The sequence below is a fragment of the Puntigrus tetrazona genome, chromosome 25 (genome assembly GCF_018831695.1).
Source record: "Puntigrus tetrazona isolate hp1 chromosome 25, ASM1883169v1, whole genome shotgun sequence".
Taxonomy (NCBI): Eukaryota; Metazoa; Chordata; class Actinopteri; order Cypriniformes; family Cyprinidae; genus Puntigrus; species Puntigrus tetrazona.
In genome coordinates, this window is record NC_056723.1 from 9,651,079 (window position 1) to 9,673,026 (window position 21,948).

The window sequence follows — 21,948 nt, forward strand, 5'->3', positions numbered from 1 at the left end:
ACTGTATGAGAATGGTCCCGTGGAGTGTTTTTTTTCTCTAGTTTTTGTCCTTTATCGGTACAGCTCATTGGTTATGATATCTTGAAGTTTCTGTCTCAGTTCTCTGAAGCTGGGACGCACCACAGGGTCCAGAGTCCAGCACTGCTTCATGATGTCGTACACCACCGCCGGGCAGCCGTCTGGGGCATCCATCTTATAACCCTTCTCTACACGCGGGACAACTTCCTTCAGAGGCTGTAAGAACAGAGGATGAAGGACGCCGCGACTTAGCAAAAATGTGCTGAAGTAGACAACAGTGTCCTCTACTGGCAGAAACTGCCTTACACTAAAATTGTAGGAAATGTACAATATGCGTTCATTATAATATCCCAATTATTTGAAAATAAAATGTTAAATTAGATTACTGTTCTTATATAACAATAATTATAATTTTAAATACTATTTTACTGTTACCATATTTTCTTTGGACATGTTTCTTCTTTTTTTACGGCTTGCATGTGTTATATTACCATCCAAATTCATGTAATTATTTAAAGTGAATTTAATTATTAATAAAACATAATAATAAAAATATTGTACATTTCAATAATTATTATTTTTTTAATAAAATTTAAAAACAGAATTTAAATTAAAATGTACTAATTATACTAATATATATATATATATATATATATATATATATATATATATATATATATATATATATATACACACACACACACACTTTTTTGTTTTAATTTAAACAAATATATAAAACAAAAGCATGTTTAATTTAAATAATTGTATTTATGAAAAAAAAGAAAAGAAACAATGAAACAATAATAAAAAAATGAAGTTTTGAAGTGACTTACAATTCTTGGATAAGGTACCCGACCAAAGGAATAGATCTCCCACAGTAAGATGCCATAGCTCCATACATCTGACTTGGTGGAAAACGCCTGTTTCAGACACACAAGCAGAAATAAGATAAGATGATGTTTTTAAAATGTATTCAAACATATTAAAATAATAGCAGGAAAGCTACCTTCTCTTAAGGCCTCAGGTGAAGTCCACTTCACAGGCAGTTTGGCTGTATCTTGAGTAGATGATGCTTCTTTAGTGAGGCCGAAGTCACTGACTTTCGCTATGTTGTCTTCTGACACTAAAACATTACGGGCTGCCAGATCTCTGTGCACAAAGTTATTGGCCTCAAGATATTCCATCGCCTTACAGACATCCCTACGAGATAAAGAAAGATAAAAGTATTTGTTGATAATAAAGCTGGATGAGTATCAAGGTTTTTTAAAAAAAATACGATATGAAAAGAAGTGATAAAAAAAGAAACGCACATTGAGAAATTGATCAAACGATCTCCACCGATAACACTACGTCCTCTGGAGCGCAGATAGTCCACTAGACTACCCTGAAAAGAGAAATCAAGATATTCAAATGATGGTTTATATGGTTTAAAGACACGAGTGACCATGTAGACGTCCAGATATTGGGTCATTTACTGACCTTGGCCATGTACTCAGTGACAATAAAAAGGCTGCCCTTCTCTTCCACGATCACCCCCAGCAGCTGTACCAAGTTATTATGCCGTAATTGCCTGCAAGTCAACATGAATATTCACGTTTCAATATAAAAACATAAAAAGCCTTATTATTTTTATTCTCTGTGAATTGGGGCGGACGTACGTCATGACAGAAGCCTCTGCAACGAAGGCCTGTGCCGTTGCATCATGTTTGATGCACTTCACTGCTACTTTCTTGCCTCTGTAGTCTCCCACCATCACATCTAAAAACCGAAAAGAGACCATTTTTCTTATGAATTACTATCGTTTATGATGCTATTAATATATGTGTTCAATTTTATAAGCTAAACGATGCAAAATCTGGGCTCTAAACCAACTTGTAACCAAGATGTTATTCCTAACCCAACAAAATAAATAAGTAAACGTACCTCCAAACTCTCCCTTTCCAATAGTTTGGATGAGCTTCAGTTCTTTTCTATTCAGAGCCCAGCCACCTGTGGAAAAGAAAGATTAATTATCCTATTAAAATCTCTTTCATAAAACAAACCCTGCAGCCACGCAGCATTTTAATTCTCTATAAAGCAACAAATTCATGAGCACTTATAGTCAATAAGTATCTTACTTCTCGAGAACTCATCCTGGGCATACAGTCCCTCCATGAGTTTAGGTTTGATAAGTCTGGTACAAAGTCCATCTGCATCATTAGTGTAGTGCTGTTAAAAACACACACACACACAAAAATTCAGGTAATTTATACACAATATACCATGGACGTATAATGGTAAAATATTAAATGCAAATACCATGATACATTAAATTTAAATACATTTCTGACTGAATTATTTACTAAATCAAGATGCAAATAAATGCTGTAATCAACGCTGATTATGTTCTGGGGGTATTCTCCAAAAGGCGGAAGATGGTAAGAAGAACTGTTGAATAAATTATGTTATTATTTTCTTTGTGCACAAAAAGTAATCTCAGTAGCTGATGTCACGTGGATAATTTTACAGATGTCCTTGCTACATTTCTATACCTAGGAACATTGCAGTTGCTTGCGGTCAATGAGGATCAAAGAGCTCTCAGATTTGATCAAAATATCAGTTTTTGTGTTCAGAGCTGAACGATGGTCTTACGGATTTGGAACGACATGAGGTTGATTAAATGAACCAGCCCTTAATGAAGAAGCACATGCACCGCAGTAAACCGTGATGGCCAGCAGAGGTCGCTGCTGTACGTGTTGATTGCGCTTCCTCTCAGAAGAACTAGCTCACACAGGCGACTGCGTATCTATCGTTTCAATTCTAAAATGGGTTTGTGATTCTATAAGTCTGGACGCTATAACCGTGAGGCCAGGCGACGAGATAATACTGTTGCATGAATGAAACGGCATCGATTGGGTTGTTGAAATGATCTGGAACCCGCGCTCGTTTCCTCTTTGTCGCTTCCTCGTTATCAACTGTTCCAGGAACTGCGCCGCTGTCGCGCGCGCTCAAAATAACAACACATTTGCATGTCTGCACTACAATTAAAAACTGCAGTAATCCTTATCCTCAAAACGTATTGATCATATTCCTGACAAAATAAATAAATGACGCGGTAACACAATAGTTTGTACATTTACTAACCGTTATACAGGACAATACCGTCATGCATTTTATGTAATGTTCCAAAGTTAGGGGTCGTGTGCTTTTTCTAACGTTTTTAATCAATTATGTCACAGGGCTCCATCTGTTTGGCCAAATTATAGTAAACACAATAATGAGGTAAACACTGCAGCATGATTGTCAGAATCAGTATCACGTTATTCTTTAGAAATCATTCTAATATTCTGATTTTTGATGCTGACGCAGCATGTCGTATCAATATTGAAAAAAATAATAATAATGCACTGCTTGTTGCTTAAAATATTTATGGAAACGTGATACGCATTTATCTAAAACACAAATCTTAATGGTCACTTTTCATAGATTCAACGCTGAATGCAAGTAATAATAACGCAAAAAGAGAAAGTTCACATTTAATGTGTCATAATGGGACATTACCGCCGACAGCGGTCAGTATCAATTTGCAGCTTTTTTGAATATCTCTCCACTGGTTTTCTGACTAATTTTTTTAAGTGGGCTGTGGGATGAATATTATCTGCGGTAGTTTAATCACTGTGAACATAAAGGCTTATTGTAGACCGTTTACGACTCGTCCGCTTCTTTGGAAAGAGCACAACTGTTGAGCCGAGGCTATAAGGGTGGGAAGAAAGAGAGGGCGACTGTAGCCAAAATTACACTAAAGAATGTGTGGAATTCCGTAATAGAAAGGGTGAGGAGAGACTTGAGGAACCCGTAGAGCCTCTGACCACTAAAGTCACCCGGACCCCAATCAAAAATAACTAGATCTGAACCATGAACACTAAAGAGAGAGCGGATCACCGGTTAATCACACAGACGGTCTCTAATGAGGCCAACGGACAGTGGAATAAAGAAAAAAGATATGTAAAAGTATACAAATGAGTCATTTACATCCTACATCTATGTAAATCAGTTTTTTTAAGCCTCTCTTTTCATTAGCGGTGTACTCATCAGGCGACAGCATTCAGTGTCACCTTAGATGATGAGGCCTGTGTGAGAAAAGGTGTTCAATGCCCACAATATGAAGAATGGGCTCTTCCTCTTTGTGCCAGTAAGCAGCCATCCAGAGCACCCCATGATCTGCACAGCAACACGCTAAAACCACTCAGAACACCTTAGCAACCACATAGCAACACTCTGGCAGCCAATGAGAAGCGTGTATGTTGGCTGCCAAAGTGGATTTGCACATGAAATTTAAGTGGTGCTTGCTTGCTGAAGAAAATTTGAATAGCCGCTTATTATGTTATAAAAGGGGTTTTAAACTTTCTCAGGTCAAGGACCCCAAATATGATGAGCCTCTTATGATGATCCGCTTCCCAAAATACAAAAGGGCAGCCACTGTATGTGCTGTGAAGTATTAAACCCTGTTGATATGTGAAAACAACAAAATGCAATAGCAAAAATAATTGCTTACAAAATTAAATAAGTTTTTGTTGCTAATCTAAAGCAGACTGCTAAAATAATGTGGATAAAATAATTACATTAATAAATAGTTTTCAGTAAGAATATGACAAAGCAAAATTAATTACACACATGCATATATATATATATATATATATATATATATATATATATATATATATATATATATATATATATATATATATATGTGTATGTATGTGTAATATATGTGTGGGTGGGGGATTGGCAATTGTGGTTTATGGGGACACAAGTTTGTTTAATGACATGGGTATGACAGAGGTATTACAATTTTAATTTGTACACTGCCAATGTCCTAATAATTCAAAAGGCTTAAAAAAAAAAAACCACACACACACACACACACAGGCCTAATCCACACATTATATGTATGAAGAGTTCAGATGCAAAAGCCTCTAAAAGCCATCTTTGTCAACAATGTGATAATGCTCTTCAAACATAGTATATGTTCATCAAGTACTTTTAATACAAATGATCTAAATGCCAGCCTCAAGTCACTGAAAAGTACCAGAGAAAAGTTCATGTATAAAATTATAGTATACGATATTTAGCTAATTATACACAAAACAAAAACAATTATGCAAGTACATACAATCATCGAGAATTACCATTTAATTGTGCTTCCTCTGAAGTGTACGCTGTGAACAGTGTAAATATAACGGTAAATTAACATCTAAAGGGCTTTCTGTCAGTTAGTGTTAAAAAAAAAAAAAAATTCCCGAACTACACCCACAAAACACACTTTCCATAAACACCACCTTTTTTAGCACTGTCACTTCCTCCAGCGAGCCTGGATTGAACCTTTGACCTCAAAGCACAAGGTGTGCGTGTAAAAAATTGTTTCCTGGAGTCTATCTTAAATGCTTGCCCCATCTCTGTAGCCAGCGCGTCTGATGTGGACTGACTTCCTGTTAGGGCTATTTTTGTATCTGTGTGTGGCGATCAATTTGAAAATGTTGATGGAGGCGGTGAGAGGACTCACAGGAAGAAGCCTGTTGGTTTCACAACATGCTGGGCTAACTCTGGAGTGAGCTTGTGTCGACTATGTGAGTGTTTTACCAATCATCTATAAGACCATAAACAGACCTGTTAGCTGTGAAAAAGGAACATTTTGAAAAAGTTTGTAACCAGGCTGTTTTGGGTCACCACTGACTTCTACAGCAGGGGGAAAAAAAACTATGGGAGTCACCGGTGACCCAAAAAAGCCTGCTAATAAACCTTTTTCAAAATCGGCTGTACAAAGAAACTCATACAGATTTGGAACTACTCGAGGTGAGTAAATGATGACCGAATTTCCATTTTTTTGGGTGAAGCAGGTCATAAGCAGTAACCCTCACCTCCATGAGCTGCATGAGGTTTTCAAAGTACTCCTCCTCATCGATGGACAGTTTGCCGTTGTGGTAGATGATGCGGTAATGCTCCACCTTGCCGTCGCAGCTGACACACAGGGTGTAGTCTCCGGGGTAGTTGGTGCTCTCGCGCACGAGGAAGAGGCCTGTCTCTGGGGGGTAAAGCAGCCTCTCGGCCTGCTCGCGTGTGATCTTTCCATGGAACCATCTGAGTGACCACAGATAAAAGACGTGTTTGCTCTGTTCATCATTTAGTCATAATCAAAGCATATTTTGTGCTGCTGTGGTCTGATGAAGAATAGGTTTTTAGTCAGTTGGTGAAGTTTATAAAAGTGTAAAGCGCATTAAAAATCTAGAAGCATCACACAATTTCTAACAAATGATCAGTCAAAAAAAATAAAAAAATCAGTCAGAAAGACTCAGTAATGTCAAACGATTAATCACGATTAATCACATTCAAAATAAATGTTTTTCCTTACATGGCATTTTATGTAAAAAGCTCAATGTTACAAAAACATTGTGCAGTATTTTTTTTTTCACTGCAGTATGAAATTATTTTTAATTTAAGATTTGCTTTGGATAAATACTAAACACATAAATGCAGTCCAATTCACAAAATAAATGACTCTTATTGGCCAAATGATTGACTCTGCGAACAAAGACTTGAAAATGACTTCTGAACTTGTGAGTTAACACTTTGAATCATGCTGAAAACAAACAATGCTGTTATAAATGGTATTATAAACATTAAAATCTGTCAGAAAATATTACCGTTTTGTTTACCTCAGTTGTTAATTGTATGAAATCAATCCAATACAGTATGAATTCAGATTTACAAATGACTCTTTTGATGAATCAGTCAAACAGACTCATGAAACTTATCCATTTGAATCAGGTTGAATGTTTTACATTTATCTTTGATGAAGCCGTTACAGATACTATTTTTCTGTGGAAAATCCCAAATCCTAACATTGCAACTATAGTATTTTTTGTTTAGTAGCAGAATTAACTAAATGATAATCAATGTTAATTAATATGATATAATATTAATTATATATAATTATATTGTTTGTAGTCTGATTCACAATGACTCTTACGAGCTGGTTCTTTTAATGAATCAGTATAAAGCTCAAACTTGTGTTAATACCAAAATAGTGTTGCTGTAATAGTGCTAGATTTTAAAAACACAAACACGCGTCACATAAAATAGTATTGTTTTGTTTAGTATGTATTTAGGACCAGCTATCGGGAACATTTAATAAGAAACACTGTTTCAGACACATAATATTGTGCACAAGTCTGAGAAAAGGAAGCTAAATTACATGCTTCCAAAAGGAGCGCTGGCCTTGCCTGGCCCTTCTGTGGCTTCTCTGGCATGCCAAACATCCAATCTGTATCTCCCAATTACCCACACATATACATACACACCATCGAAAATAAACCAAAGCTGTGCACAAAAAAAAATGACTGCTACCGTCACAATCTGCTAAAGCCAAACACGTCTAAAACGAAACCTTCCATTACACGTGGCTGAAAGCAGACATCCAGATCCCATGTATCAGGTTTGAAGGATTCACTTGACGCTGCATTGCCACGCTAAATAAAACTAAAACGTCAGCCCCATTGCATCCATTGTTCCTTCTAAAAGCAGCAAGTAATTGAAGAATATCACAAGCGAACCCTAATCGTGATGCATGTCTCTGGCCTTTGCATATCAGATGCTGAGAGATGGACTTTTTCCACTGGCCTGAGTGCTGCTATTTGTATAACTCTCTGATTTCTCCTTCTATTTTAAACAGCTGGCCGATTCAAATGAGTCCTTGGGTTATTGTGGTGGACCGGAAAGCAGGAAGACATTTGTGTATTATTATAGATATACGGCAGTAGGTGATCTGTGATGATATCAGTCATACACGCTAAATATAGCGCGCCTATGTTTGTATGTAAGAAATGTACACAAACACTCTCCCTTATCGTGGTTCAAATGAGGGTCAGAAAAAATATATATATTAAAAATGCATGCAATTGAACCGTGTACTTACGGCATAAGGCTCAGTTTACCGCCTGATTTCACTCCTTCTCTCTTCTGAACATAGTTTGCCGGTATGGTACCCTCTCGCCCTGCTGCGTTTTTTGCTTTGTACCAGTTTGGATCCTGGAAGGAAGCATCAGAAGACGATTTAAAATGAATAGTTGCTATTATATTTAAGCTCATATTATTCCAAACCTACATGAGAAATCATTACATAAACCACAAAACAAAATAGTTAGCAGGATGTTCATGCTGCATTTTCAATACAGTAAAACTGTATTTTAGCAAATACGGAGTTCAATTTCATTCTTTATGGCGCAATTATGATATCTCTAAGCCATTTTGGGACCATGGCAGTTACTAGTTCCTATTTATTCAAAGAGAGGATGGACTAAAGTAAACTAATAATTCATACGAAATATATCGACAAGTGTTTGTAAAAATTCTAATAGTTAAATGTTCTTTTGAACTTTCTAGTTATCAAGGAATCCTGAAAAAAAGTATCACCGTTTCCATAAAAATATTAAGAAGCATAACTGTTCTCAACCCGGAAAATAATAACGTTTTAAAAGAATTTCATTTTAATATATGCTCAAATTTATTCAACCACATTTAAAATTGCATTAATGTGTGACAATATTATTGTATTTTTGTTTAAAAAAAACGTCAGCATTGGTCAGCTGAGAACTCAAAGCATTGAACAATCTAAAAACGTGTCGTTCTAACTTTTCAGAAATTTACCTTTGTTACTCCAATTATAGTAAGAACATCTCCTTTGCACATAGGCAAGTCCTGGTCAGCCGTTCCAGGGAAGTTGTACCTGGCTACACACTCGGTGCCAGGAGGCCAGATCGTCTAGAGAGGGGAATGGGAACATAAGAAAAAGCCCTTGACGTACAAACTCAGGATGCTGTATAAATGAAATAAAGTCATAATTCACATTATAGCCAAATGGCAACATTTCAAGGTGTGCGTTACCTCAAAGGTAGACATAGCTGAGGGAAATCGTCCTCTCACAGTCGACCCGTTTCAGCTGGTAACATCAGAGCTGAGCCCGAGGCATACAGCTGCAGCCAGAACTGGCCAAAGATCTGTGAATAAAAAAATAAAACCAAGTCATTATTGGATGCTCACTTTAAATTAAAATAACAACACTATTTAAAACAAACGCTTAAATAACTTTAAAAACGATTAACATGCGTTTCAGTGCTAATCCTGAAAAGCATTTACAAGTAATACAGATAAAGAAAATGCTTTAGCAATGACTCAAAATTAGACGAACCAAGCATGTCAGCAACTACTGTTTACCAGCAAATACAATTGAAGCACACACACTTTCAAAGGGGAAGTGGCGGCTGTAGATTTTCCGATGCCTCAGACAGGAAGAAGGGCTGAGCAGCAAGCAGGCTTGCAAAAAGCCTGTTAAATATTCAGTGTGAGCAGAGGGCATCAAGCCTTAAAACAAACACTTCACACTTGGAAAAGCCTCTAAGTAAAGCTAAATATACTGATGGACCTATATGGCAAATAACAGACCGCTTTTAGATACTCCGAAACTCTATATAGGCCATAATCACCAATTAGGTCACTTTGTTTTGAGTTTTTTTTTTTTTTTTTACTTTTTTCATGCTAATCTATAGATTGCAGATAAGTAGTCAGATTTTACATGTCAGTTTGATTGTTCTGGTCCGAGCATCTACTAGATTAGATCTAGTGCCGTTTACTTAAAGATCTGGCTGTACGACTCGGTCACCTCATGTTAATATGAGTTTAAATAAAACTGTGCTGTTCCACAAATAAAAATATATTACTATGGAAACAACCAGAAAGCAGAAATGAGAAGTAAAAAAAAAAAAAAAAACTTTTCACTTTCGTGGTGATGAGCAACGTGAATCAACGCAAGTTATTATTGCTCTATTTCCACTCTGACAAGTTTTGTGGAGAGTTCTGAAATGAACATGAAAATGAACTTAAAAATAAAAACAAATGTAATACTCTCATGGGAATAAATTAGCAGGCAGTTAGGGAATTAAACTGCACCTGGAAGCAGAAGCCAAATTTACCTGAAACATTTCTGCTCTACATTAGAAGTGAACAACATAACAGAAACCTAGCGGCAACTGAGCAGTTATTTGTAGGTGGAAATCTAACAAGTTAGACTATCTGTTTATGAACAGAAACAGAGCTTTAAAAGTCAACACAAAATGGCATTCGCAAATCTTTTTTCCCGTAAAGTGATGTATTTCACCAAATATACAAATGTATTCATTTGTGCCATTAATTCATGCACAATAGGAATCAGGAATGGTCATTAAGAAAGTAAAAAGGCTCACTGCTTTAAAAGCAGTGCACGTCGGTTTTGATACCCTTTGCAGTTATTTGCAACGTTTTCTAGAATTCTTTGTGTGTAATACATCGGTTCAATCCTCCCCCCTTATTTTCACACAAAGTGGGGTGCATGCGGTGTGCCTGTGAACTATATGATATGACACGGAGCGTCTTGCCCTCATTAATATGTCAACCAATCCAAATGCCCGTCTGTTCAATGCAAAGACGTTCTGGCTTGTAAGCTGCAGCGAGCTCCACAATATGAAGTCACTTCCTGTTTGAGCTGTTGAGACTAAAACAGTCTTCCTGTATTGGCACGCAGGCGTTGGTGGGTGATGAGCACTATGGGCTGAAGGGTGCTGGCTAGAGCAGCAGACGGCAAAAGGGGCGCCAACATCGGCGCAATCCACAGAAGCCCTAAGAGTGAGGATATAACACACTTCCCTTTAAAAACACAGTCTTCCCCTGCTGCCCGGACTACCTAATTTTATTCTCCCCAAACATAGAAATAGCATGAATCATCTAAAGACAGGAAACCAATTGTCGTTGTAGTAACTTGCCATTTTTTTTTTTTTTTTTTTTTCAAAATGCCTTAGCACAGGTACAAGGAACTAAAGCATTAATTTCTCAGGGCAGAATGAAACCGTTTTGTTTGTATCATAGTAGATCAGCGTTATTTTAGGCCAAGAACCCTTTGATGAGACATGGAGCAAGTTAGGTAATGTTGAGCTTTAAGAAAAGACAAAACAAAAACTACACAAAATGATAAAAAATAAAAGACAAAAATTAAAAACATAATAAAAATGAAAGCCGAACAAAAAATCTAAACGAAACCACTGAACAAATAACTAAATAAAAAAAACACACTAAAAATAAACCACAAAATAAGAAACTAAAAACCAAATAAAACTCAACAAGATAAACAAACGAACCTCAAAACAAACAAAAAAAGATTTTAAAAACTGAACTGTGAAAATAATGCCACAAGTGGTCTGCAAAAGTAGCAGGAAGAAACTTTTTCAATTTAAGTAACTGCCTCTTTACTGCACTTGCCAAGTAAAGCAATGAGCTATTAAGATTACGCTCTCATAATCCACTTGTGTGCTACTACCTGCTCTTAAAAAAGACACTTTATTAGTGTTGTTTGCCAAGGCATACATTATAACTCATCATCACAAAAATCATTCTTCACATATACTTTCAGTAGAGATTTCAACAATCCCTCTAACATCATGCAATACACTTTGATGCAGAACCCGAAACCGAAAAAAAAAAAAAAAACACTGATTTTCAAAGAATCTTCCCATAACACCCTAGTGACCACCTAGAAACATAAATCGTAATCTTATGCTAACCCTGTAAACAGGCCCTGTGAAAAAAAAAAAAATCAATGTGAAGTAACAGATATTTCCGACATGCATTAAATAATTTGACAGTCACGCTGACACTAAGCTGTGGAAATCGTCCAGATGGTGTTATTGAGTTTAAGCTCACCCTAAACAACCGAAACAGAGGGAAAGGAATGATGCAATCATGTGAAAACACCTAAAGATGGTGCACACAGACAAATAAAATGTGTGGCACATCAAAAAAAGCAGGATACTGCCAAATCTGAGCAACATCCAACCACAAAAATGGCTCATTTAGAAAACAAGAGGCTGACATTCAAAGAGGAATGCATTCACCAATCAAAATCAATGAGGCTTTTCTGTGATCAGCAACAATTTCGGGGTGTGCCTTGGCAAATCCCTTGTTACAAATGATATCATTGTTTAAGGACTGCATCGGCTGGGCTACGCCTCGCACAAGAGAACTTTTCATTCCTTGAGTATCTGAAAACTCGCAGCAGACTTCTGGAAGCCAGCGGTCAGCTCACTGGCACTGAATCCAGGCAACTCTGGTGGCTTGAAGATGACAGGGACTGCGGAAGTTTCCAGAGGGTATGATGTAGAACCAAAGCCTTTCCTTTTATTCACAGATTTCAACAAAAGTGTCTTTGTATGCCAGAACTGGACGCTCCAACCCGGTTCTATCATGGCTGGGTCAAATGATTTGATTTTGGTTTTAACACCAGTATCCTTAAATTTTATATGAAATTTAACATACAAACATTAGCATCTAGTAAAGGTGTTGAGTAACTTAAGCACAAGCATCAATCTACACTTCATACACCATAAAGACAAAGCAAATAACATTTGTGCTAATTTATTAAAGTTAAAAAAAACCATATGATTCTTTGCTTAAGTTGCCCATTAATACCATACTTTGGAAATTTAGCTCAGGAGAATTTATACTGCTTGTAAAAGTTAGCACACTTAATGTTATTGAAGCTAACCCATGACAGATTTGATTGATAGGTATGATTTATAAAAAGTCACTTGTCTTAATAAAAAAGTCTAACAGCTGATAATATATATCGGAGCAAAGACCAAGCCTTGAGGAAAAAAATAAAAAATAACAAAAAAACCCTGCTTGTATAGCTCAGGATTGCATCAAGCCACAGATCTGGGGAAGAGTTTCAAAAAAAACGTCTGCTTCATTTAAGGTTCACAGAGTCTTGTAGCCTCCATCATCTATAATGGAAGATGCTTGAAACAACCAGGACTCTTCCTAGACCTAGCCTCCTGGGCAAACACAGCAACTGATGGAGAAGGGTTTTGGTTACTGCGATGACCAAGAACCTGATGGTCACTCTAGATGCTCAACGTCATGATCATATGTGGAGACAGGAAATACCTACAGAAGGACAAACATCACTGCAACACTCCACCAACCTGGGTTTTATGGCCGTGTAGCAAAACTTAATGTCTTGAAATCATAAAAGCATGAGAAACATGATTCTCTGGTCTGATTAACCTCAATTCCATGCATCATGTTTGAAGGAAACCAGCTCTGCTCATCAGCTGCAGAGCACCATCCCAAAAGTAAATTTGTGCAAACAAATCAAAATGTGTGTCTGACCGCATCCAACCTTACAGAGTGTGTTAGAAGTAAAGAGCTGAGAAGAATGACAGATAATTGCCAAGTGCAAAGCTTATTGTCACATCCAATACTTGAGGCTATAAACGGGTTTCAGCTAAGAACAGATAAGTATATATACTTATTTAATTAGATTATACTTATTTTATATATGAAAAATCTGCCCTCATTTGTCATAAAAATAACAACTTTATTCAATAATTTGTCTCTTCTGTGTCTTTCCTGTAGCACTATTTTAAAGAATATCCACAGGATGCAAACTACGTATGTCAGCCTTGATACGTTGTTTACACATATTTGCGGTTTGATTTGAACAACAACAAAAAAATAAATAGCACGTCTGTGTTTCGTGGCTGATACAGAGCAACATACGTAGTTTGTTTAGCGGATACTCTCCAAAATAGTACAGTGATTACAGAGAGACACAGAATAGACCAGTCATTGAATAGAGTCGTTGTCGTCGCTTCATAACATTCAGACTGAACCACTGATGAAAGATGGACTATTCTGAAGATGTCTTTCATATTTTTCTGGACTTTGTCAGTGTAAGTTACTTGGCAGTCAACGGGATATTTTTCATCTAAAAGTGAAAAACTATGCTTCTACAAGTTGGGAACAAAATGAGGATAAGTGATTAAATGATCAAATTTTCATTTCCTACATCGCATCCATTTAAAAAGTTAATGTCTATGATTTTCAAGACCCACATTTCCACATTTTTCATGACAGAGGGAGTCCCGATCATCTTTATAAGTGTCCTGAAACCAAATGCATATGAATGTCGCACAAAACGTCACAGACTGTGATTTATGCTGTCATGTTCAAAGTGAAGCACGTGTGAGGGAAGCAGTGAGACTCAGTAGGGGAGGCATGACGGTTGCCTTCAGGCCACACGAGGAACCAGGAAGCCAGCTTCAATGAGAGAGAACAGAGACGTGATGTGCTCGGAGATAGAGCGGATTTCAGCCTCGCAGCCTTTCATCCCCTAAATCAATCTACTTCACATCCTCTTAACAAAACATCTGACCTATTAGGACACTTACAAAATACTACTATGGGTCAGCGTACGACCCTGGTGGCTGGATGCTCTTCAATTCTCCCTTTCTGCCGCAAATGGGGCATCTTTCAGCATGTTAATTTAATGAGTACAGTCAGTGTGTTTCAGGAGGGCCTCTGAGATACGCTCTCTATTTTTAGATCAGTTATGAAGTGCTAATGTGTCAGGGTGTGGATCTATGAACATTTCTGAGGGAAATGCTCAATATCAGGCATTCATTTGTATAATGTATATATATATATATATATATATATATATATATATATATATATATATATATATATATATTTTGATGCTGGACGGTTGTAAAGAACATTTCACTGCATGTCATATGCATTACCATGTATGTATGTGTATGTGACAAATAAAATTTGAATTTGAATTTGAATTTGAATATATATATATATATATTCATTTTTATGCATTACTGCACTTGAAGGTTATTCAAAAAAGCAATGAGAAAGTTCATGGAAAGTACCAGTTTGAATACAGCACCACGGTAATGCTGTAGCATTCAGTCAATGGCATGAAAAGAATTATAGCTACATGAATAAGTTAATCACGTTGATGCAATCTGAAACAGTTACTGCACCACTATTGTACTTTTTGTAGAGGTAATTATTGGCCTTGTGCTGCTGAATGCGTATGAGAGGATGAAGCTGAAAGTGAAAAGCAGCATTATGGTATGTGAATTTCTTGTGAAACCTTTACTATTAGTGCACTGGGGCAAGACTCAACAGGTTGAGAGATTGTGACCTGAGGTATTCTGCTCAGCACTCCCCCCGACTATATTCAGCACATCACATCTGACGACACAAATGTTTTCTGCCTTAGAAGGTGACAAGACTAAAATGAACATACATAAGCATGCTATCATCTCACCTTAAATACATATTTGCATACACGCGCACAAAACCGGGCTGCAGAAAATCAGCTTTGTCGTCAAAGTAAAAGAAATAAAATTTTCACATACAACATTCCCACAGTTTTGGTGTTTTTGTACTTGATCAAATAAATGCATAAAAGACCTTTTAAAAACATTTTAAAATAAAAAATATTGGCCCAGGTGCCCCACGATTCAAATGTAATTATTTTTATAATTATACATACAAAAAAATTATATATATATATATATATATATATATATATATATATATATATATATATATATATATATATATATATATATATATATATATATTATATTTTGTACATGCACACACATATACAGACAAAGATAGATGGATCAACCCGGTAAATGAGGGTGACATTGAGCATTAGCCTTCATAATTACTCCCAGTTATTTCCTTCAGTTCTGTTGGCAAAAGGCTTTATTAAGCTCCACAGCAGCCAGTGTCATGGCGGGGGGCGTCTCACACCAGCCTGACCCTGCAAACGCTCTCCCCTCTGGGCAGAGCTGCTCCTCCAGCTCCCTTTGATGCTTAATTACACTGCTCTGTCATCTACCGACGAGCCACTGTGACGGTAGGGAGGCAAAGAGACGACCAACATAAACAAGACAAGAGCTCTACAATCAAACGTGCAACTAAAACCACTTCAATTTAGGTCTGATCCTCTACCAGAAGACTTGGACTATTACATAACATTCATGGCCATTTTAGCAGCTGGACAGTATCCGTGCTTTGTACGGCAAAATAACAAAGCAGTAATGAGCGTATGTGTATCGCGTGTCAGGCTCTGCAAGGAAGTGCTGCTATTAAACTGAACAGTACATGAGAATAAGGAAAGAGCTTGTCTGCAAATTGAGCAAAAAAACAATGTTCTCGCACACGTTGAGCAAGCACACCACAGAACGCTTGAAAAGCACAGCAGTTCAGCAGCAGGGGGAAATCCCGTTGCGAATGACGGAGCGGAGTAGAAATACAAAAAGAAATTAATTCTTACAGACACTTCAAAATGCAATGAAGCTGAACTGAGCAGCTCTTGCAGGTGTGAACTGAAGAAACTGAACAGGAAGTGCTGTTTTGATGCTCTTCAAAAAAGAGGCTCTGCTTTTAACAGCCGTAAGTGCAATGACAAGGATGGTTTATACAATTTGAACCAACGAGGAATTAATCAATTAAGGCAGATATGGCATGAAATATACATAGATGCACGGAATAGGTGCTTGGTTAACGGTCCAATCAAAATTGCAAATGCACAGTCGAAAATATTTCAACCGGTAAAAACGTGCCGAAATCCACCTCATTATTCAATGAAAATCTTCCCATGCTCTGAAGCTATTAAACACCAACATTATTAAAAAAAGCAGTGTTATAGCCACATAAGGTTATGGGTTTTTCATTTTAATTTCAGTTTGTATATTCATTTATACTTTTGGTTGTGTGCTTTCAAATGTGTCTATAATTTATGTTTATATAGCCTAGGCATTTGATTTTAGAATTAGCATATTTATTACACAAGTAATTAGATATATAATAGAGTACAAAATAACCTGGGAAAACCGACATGCAACTGCCAACAGAATAAAAGATTTTTATAGAATAAAAGTATTTTTAAAGCCATTTTAAAGCTTTACTTGCAACCACTGGAATATCGTGCACAGGACATATTAACTATTTTTATGAAACGTTACTGGTCACATGCAACACATTCATTTTCATTATTTGTAAAACAAGAGCGGCCTGGGTGATCTTTAAAAGGCTAAATAAAACGTTTTTTAAAAAATAAATAACGAAGAGAAGGACTGCATCATGAGAGTAACAATTTGGGGAACCGGTCCTTTAAAATCTGCACTTCGGCAGGAGGAAGTGACCTTTGGATTTCAACCTTTCTAAATCCATCTCATTAATATTAATGAAGGCAAATAGAAAAAAAAAACACTGAGGCCTTTCTACTGTGATTTGAATAACTGCCCTTTCAACATTTTTTTTTTTTTTGTCCCTGAAACATCACGTAACCATTCTAGGTTTGGTTATGACTGAGCTGTGCGTGTTTACCAGCAAATAAGCGTACGATTTCACCCAGGTATCCAAAAAAATAAATGTCTCCCACCGAATCTCCATTTCGGTTATTTACAGACCGGTCCCACATTCAGATGTTGTTATTAAACACTCAAGAAACCATGACAACATAACAGTCCCAGAATGATGCTGACGGAGAACAGCACCACTGCTGATCCAATCAGGACTGGCAATGAGACAATACATCTCAAACTGGGACTGGTCCATTATGCACCATCCAACGCATTTTACAGCGCATCCTGCATGCATGCATGCTTTAAGACGATTAGCAAATCAAGTCGGACCTCCAAAAAGACACGTTTTGTCTCATGCGGGAGCCTCAAGTGGCTCTTATTTGGACAGCTGGGAAGCAGACCATCGCATTCAGATTCAAAAACACAATGCGCCCTTTCTTAGTCGCGCAGAAGGACGAAAGAGGCAAATGGGTGGCTAGGAACAAGCTATAACGTTGACCCGATAATACACAAGACATAACAGTACCTATGTGTCCTGTAGATGATCAGCCCTTGGTGTCCAAACGCCTTAAAGTTGAGATGTTTCAGGCTTGTCCGCTTAGTCCATGTGTGGGTCAAACCCACTAGATCGTATCAACAGAAGATATACAAGCGGTCATCCACGCATTCAGCGAAACAGATCTTCCGGAGAGCTTCCTCTAACATCAATGCAGACAAAAGATGATCGGCTCGCCCGTGCGCACAAACGCAGCCCCGAAGACCGTTAAGGACAGCGGCGACCGAACGGGCTTCGATTTTTAAAACGCAACGCGCGCGAGGAAACAAACGGCTCGGCTTAAAAACACAACTGTTGCAGAGTTTCACAGACCGGGGGACGTCGCGCAACGGTAAGCCGCCCGAAGCGAGCGGTTTTTTAAGCGTTACGGAAGCGCAGCACACCCATGGGCTACAGCTGTCTTTTACACACACTCGCGCGCGCGCGCACACGCACATACATATACACACACACACACACACACAGGCCCTTGAAAAGGAAACGCACTTCTTCAGACAGCCCAGTACGTAGCGCGCATGCGTCTCACCGGCGCGCTACTTTTACTATGGCGAAGGCTTGTCTTCTGTATTAATTAGGCGACGAGCTGTGGTTTACTGAATGCCGTACGTTGGTAATTCGCAGGCCTTTGACTGATGTTATAATGGCGTCTCGTTAATATTAACGAGATTGCGTCAATGGACGCGCCAGGAAGGTTACCAAGCAACCCGATTAATATTTATGAACAGCCTTTTCCGTAGTAGGATTCGTAATTTCGCATTTGGAGACAGGAGCGACGGCACGCGCTCTAAAAGGAACTGCAACAATAAAACATTCACACACGAAATAAAACAACGTACAGCATTTTTACTGAAAGAGATTGAATTAAATGCAAATAAAACAACAGTCTCGAATACGTTTCCATTCTCTTTATTTATTCCATCCTTACTCCTCAAAGTTGACAATGTTTAAGCATGTAAAATTTCCAGTGATATCAGAACTATGCCGGACAGATATGTCACTAATTCACAATTAATGGCAACAATGTTGTTGTCTAAATCAGCACTGAATCGTGTTTTGCCTTATACAACAGGTGCAGAGATAAAGGATCCAATGACGCGACGCTAACAACCCTTATCTCATGCTTTTGTGAAGGAAAAGGCTAAGAATGGAAACCTGTGGAAAGAAACCAAAGAGTAGCTTTCAACTTTTGATACCGAACAAAACCCCCCTCCAACCTTCAGAGGCATGTTTGATGACTTCACCGTGGGGGAGACACACGAATGAATGTCACCAGATAACAAAACGCTTTCACATTTTACTTTTTAGTTTTAGTTTTTTTCTTTAAGTTGCTCAAAAAGAGTTTGGTCAGATTTTTGTAGCAAGCTCCTACAGAGGAATGATTTACATCAAACTGCATTGTACCATACATGTGAGCGAATGCAGTGCTTGGTTATCAAACAATATTCAACTGAATATTAAGACTGGGCTCTGTGTTATCAACTATAACCAATATGTTTAGTTTCGTTCGTTTTTTGCAAACCAAATGGGGGAAAAAAAATTGTACAGCAGTAATATCTCAAGTAACAAGTATTAAAACCAGCAAGTGATTTTGGCACCCTTTTTTAAATTTTTTTTTTAGCTCTTTTAGTGCTGGATTTGCTGTATTATTTGATATAAATTTTCTATCTGTATTTATACACTAGAAGATGGACCTTTGCTATTCGGTGACAGTGCAATCTCATTAGCATCATTAACTTAGTAATGTTTTAATAACGGCCTCTCATTCAATCTTTGTTTTTAAGCCCAAAAGCTAATTTCAAGGAGCCAAATGGCTCTCCAGAGGCTTCATCAATGACCTTACAGACAAAAACATCAACAGTGGAAAGAAAAAAAAAAAAAAAAAAAAAAAAAAGCCCAAAATTCACATTTTCATTCATTATTTCCCCAATAACTGAGAAAAGGGGATGTGTAAGGTCTGTTGCTAGTTTATCTAAACACTTATGACCAAAAAAATATATATATATTGACATCTGGAGCAGTCAACTTTAATGTGGTCACCCCTAGATTGTACATAGCTTAACCAAAGGTAAAAAAAAAAAAAAAAAAAAAGCTTAAAGCAAGAATGTGGCATATGAACAGAAAATAGACATAAAACACTTGGGGGAGAAAAAAAAAATCATCTAAATTTTTGGAGAAATTCAGAAGAGTCAAATTCAGGTAAAGCAAATTCACAAAATAAGCTTGAATAAAAAAAAACATTTAGTAAAAAAGTAAATGTCTGTCTGAAGACAGCAATACATTATTTCCTGGTGTCTGTTTTGAAACAATTTGAAGTTCATTACTGTTGCATACGGATCTTTTATAGAGGTTTTGCGAGTCATAAGTGCCTCTCATTGTAACCGAAGGCATACGGCAATATGCAGATTCAAACAAATATTTCAACTTTCCTCATCAGTGCTTTTGAAAAACTCATTCATTACCCAAAAGAACCGAGTGTGCAGCACACACTGACTTTTTGCTTTGTAATGGATTTGTGCGCATAATAATACAACCTGTAATAAAATCACAAATCGATTTCAGCAAGCAGGTTTATTACACATGGAGCATCTTTCTTAATAAAAGATCCTTGTTTGATCTAACCAAACAAGCCATGCTGACTCGATATGAAACCCATTTAAAACAGGATTTCATAAGCTGCTTATTTTTGAGCACTGAGAACTGAAACTAATGAAAATGAGGTAAAGCACAGCAATGAATTTCAGCGTGAGAAAACCGGTGGTATTGGCCAACGACTGCTTAAAACGGTCAGTACGGGTCCAGTTGCAACCAATATCACTAGTTTTTTTTTAGTACACTTATCTTACCATTCAAGTGTGCAGCACTTTATCACTGATAAGATCCCAGTCAATCTGCCATATTTACAGCACACTGGGCTTGGTCAACAAAGCAGGTAACGCTTTGTAAGAAATTCTGCATGCAATAAACTGCCATAATCTCAATGCCTCAGCACTGACTTTGATCAATCTGGCACAAAAAAAGGAAAACAAAATGGGAGAAAAGACGAAACCCCATCTAATGCACATTTTCTACTGGAAAAATTAAAGTCAGCTTATGCGATTACGAACTAAAAGCTAAATCTTCCATTTTAGATGACAAAATTAGAATCAAAAATGCCATAAGACCAACTGAGTTGCATTACATGTAAGCCTGTTGCTGTTTAACTGGGTTATGAAAGTTATCTCACCCCCGCCCACGAGACAAAAAAAAAAAAAAAAAAAAAAAAAAAAAAAAAAAAATCAGCCGTGTATTAAAATGGCTGTTTGAAAGATTATTGTAAGACTGTTAGACTGCATCAGATGGCGAGTATACTGATGTTGGTTCTGCTTTTAACATATCAGGTTTGTCACAAGAGCTGGTATCGTTTCCGTCACTTCCCTTTAATGGGAATCATCGCAGAAGAACTTGAGAAATACAGACTGAGAAGTTCCAGTTCTGCTGCAACATTCAAACCGAGGTACGTTCATTCCTAAAATATTTAAGGCAGGTTCAGTGAGCCTTGACCGTGGAAGTCAGCGGCTTATTCGGAGTGCAGCGGGATGACAAATTTACATCCGAAGGGGGAGTGGTATTTGATGCCCACCTCCTGGAACACCTGTCGGGGAATGCCGATGTCACACAGGTAGACTCGGCCGGCACCCTCGGACAGAGGCAGTGGGAGGCCCAGGGAAAGCGACCATTTTGCTTCCACAGCATGTGCTTGTCCACTTACTGGAGGGTCGATGCTCAGGACCGGGGCTCGGTTCTGATTGGCCCAGTCGGCGGCGGCCTTGTACCAGGGCTGCTCCCTCAAGAATCCGTTTTCATGCGAATCCAGGCAGTTTATGACCAGGTCGACTGGCGTTTCGGGCAAGTCTGGGGGTGAAATGACATTATGTGTACAAGTTGAATTTTTAAACACGGAAGCCATTTGTGCATCATACACCTCCACTGGCTTTCAGAAGTGTTCTGGTAGGTATTACGTAAGGAGGGTGGGTGGGTACAACATGTTTTTGCAATTCAAAGTGGAAGTTTCCAAGACTTTTGAAGCCCATCTAAACAAAGCATTCTGGTGGGTGTGTTAGGAAGATATGTGAAATACAGAAACATGGCTAA

The 21,948-nt window shown here is 37.6% G+C and overlaps 2 protein-coding genes across 5 annotated transcripts in view; both read right to left on the bottom strand.

Moving 5' to 3' along the window:
• Positions 1–30: 30 nt before the first annotated feature.
• On the bottom strand, positions 31–18,323 carry csk (C-terminal Src kinase). Its single transcript, XM_043228354.1, has 13 exons — positions 17,788–18,323; positions 8,938–9,050; positions 8,701–8,814; positions 7,970–8,082; positions 5,916–6,135; positions 2,136–2,226; positions 1,942–2,007; positions 1,677–1,776; positions 1,498–1,588; positions 1,329–1,402; positions 1,028–1,218; positions 852–943; positions 31–234 (listed from the first exon to the last, which is right to left on the bottom strand). The coding sequence occupies exons 2-13, from the start codon at positions 8,950–8,952 to the stop codon at positions 52–54; spliced, it is 1,350 nt and encodes a 449-aa protein (XP_043084289.1). The 5' UTR covers positions 8,953–9,050; positions 17,788–18,323; the 3' UTR covers positions 31–51.
• A 384-nt stretch (positions 18,324–18,707) lies between these two features.
• edc3 (enhancer of mRNA decapping 3 homolog (S. cerevisiae)) overlaps positions 18,708–21,948 on the bottom strand; it is an 11,328-nt gene continuing 8,087 nt past the window's right edge. For all 4 annotated transcript variants that reach the window (XM_043228345.1, XM_043228344.1, XM_043228347.1 and 1 more), the window contains exon 7: positions 18,708–21,708. In XM_043228345.1, coding sequence (XP_043084280.1) covers positions 21,374–21,708 — 335 coding nt within the window. In that variant the 3' untranslated portion in view covers positions 18,708–21,373. The remainder of the gene's footprint in view (positions 21,709–21,948) is intronic.

Coding starts and splice junctions, on each gene's coding strand:
- csk (XM_043228354.1), bottom strand. Junction 8,083..8,700: donor CTATAATTGGAGTAACAAAG/GTAAATTTCTGA, acceptor GCTTCCTTCCAG/GATCCAAACTGGTACAAAGC. Junction 1,403..1,497: donor TCACTGAGTACATGGCCAAG/GTCAGTAAATGA, acceptor TTCTCTTTTCAG/GGTAGTCTAGTGGACTATCT.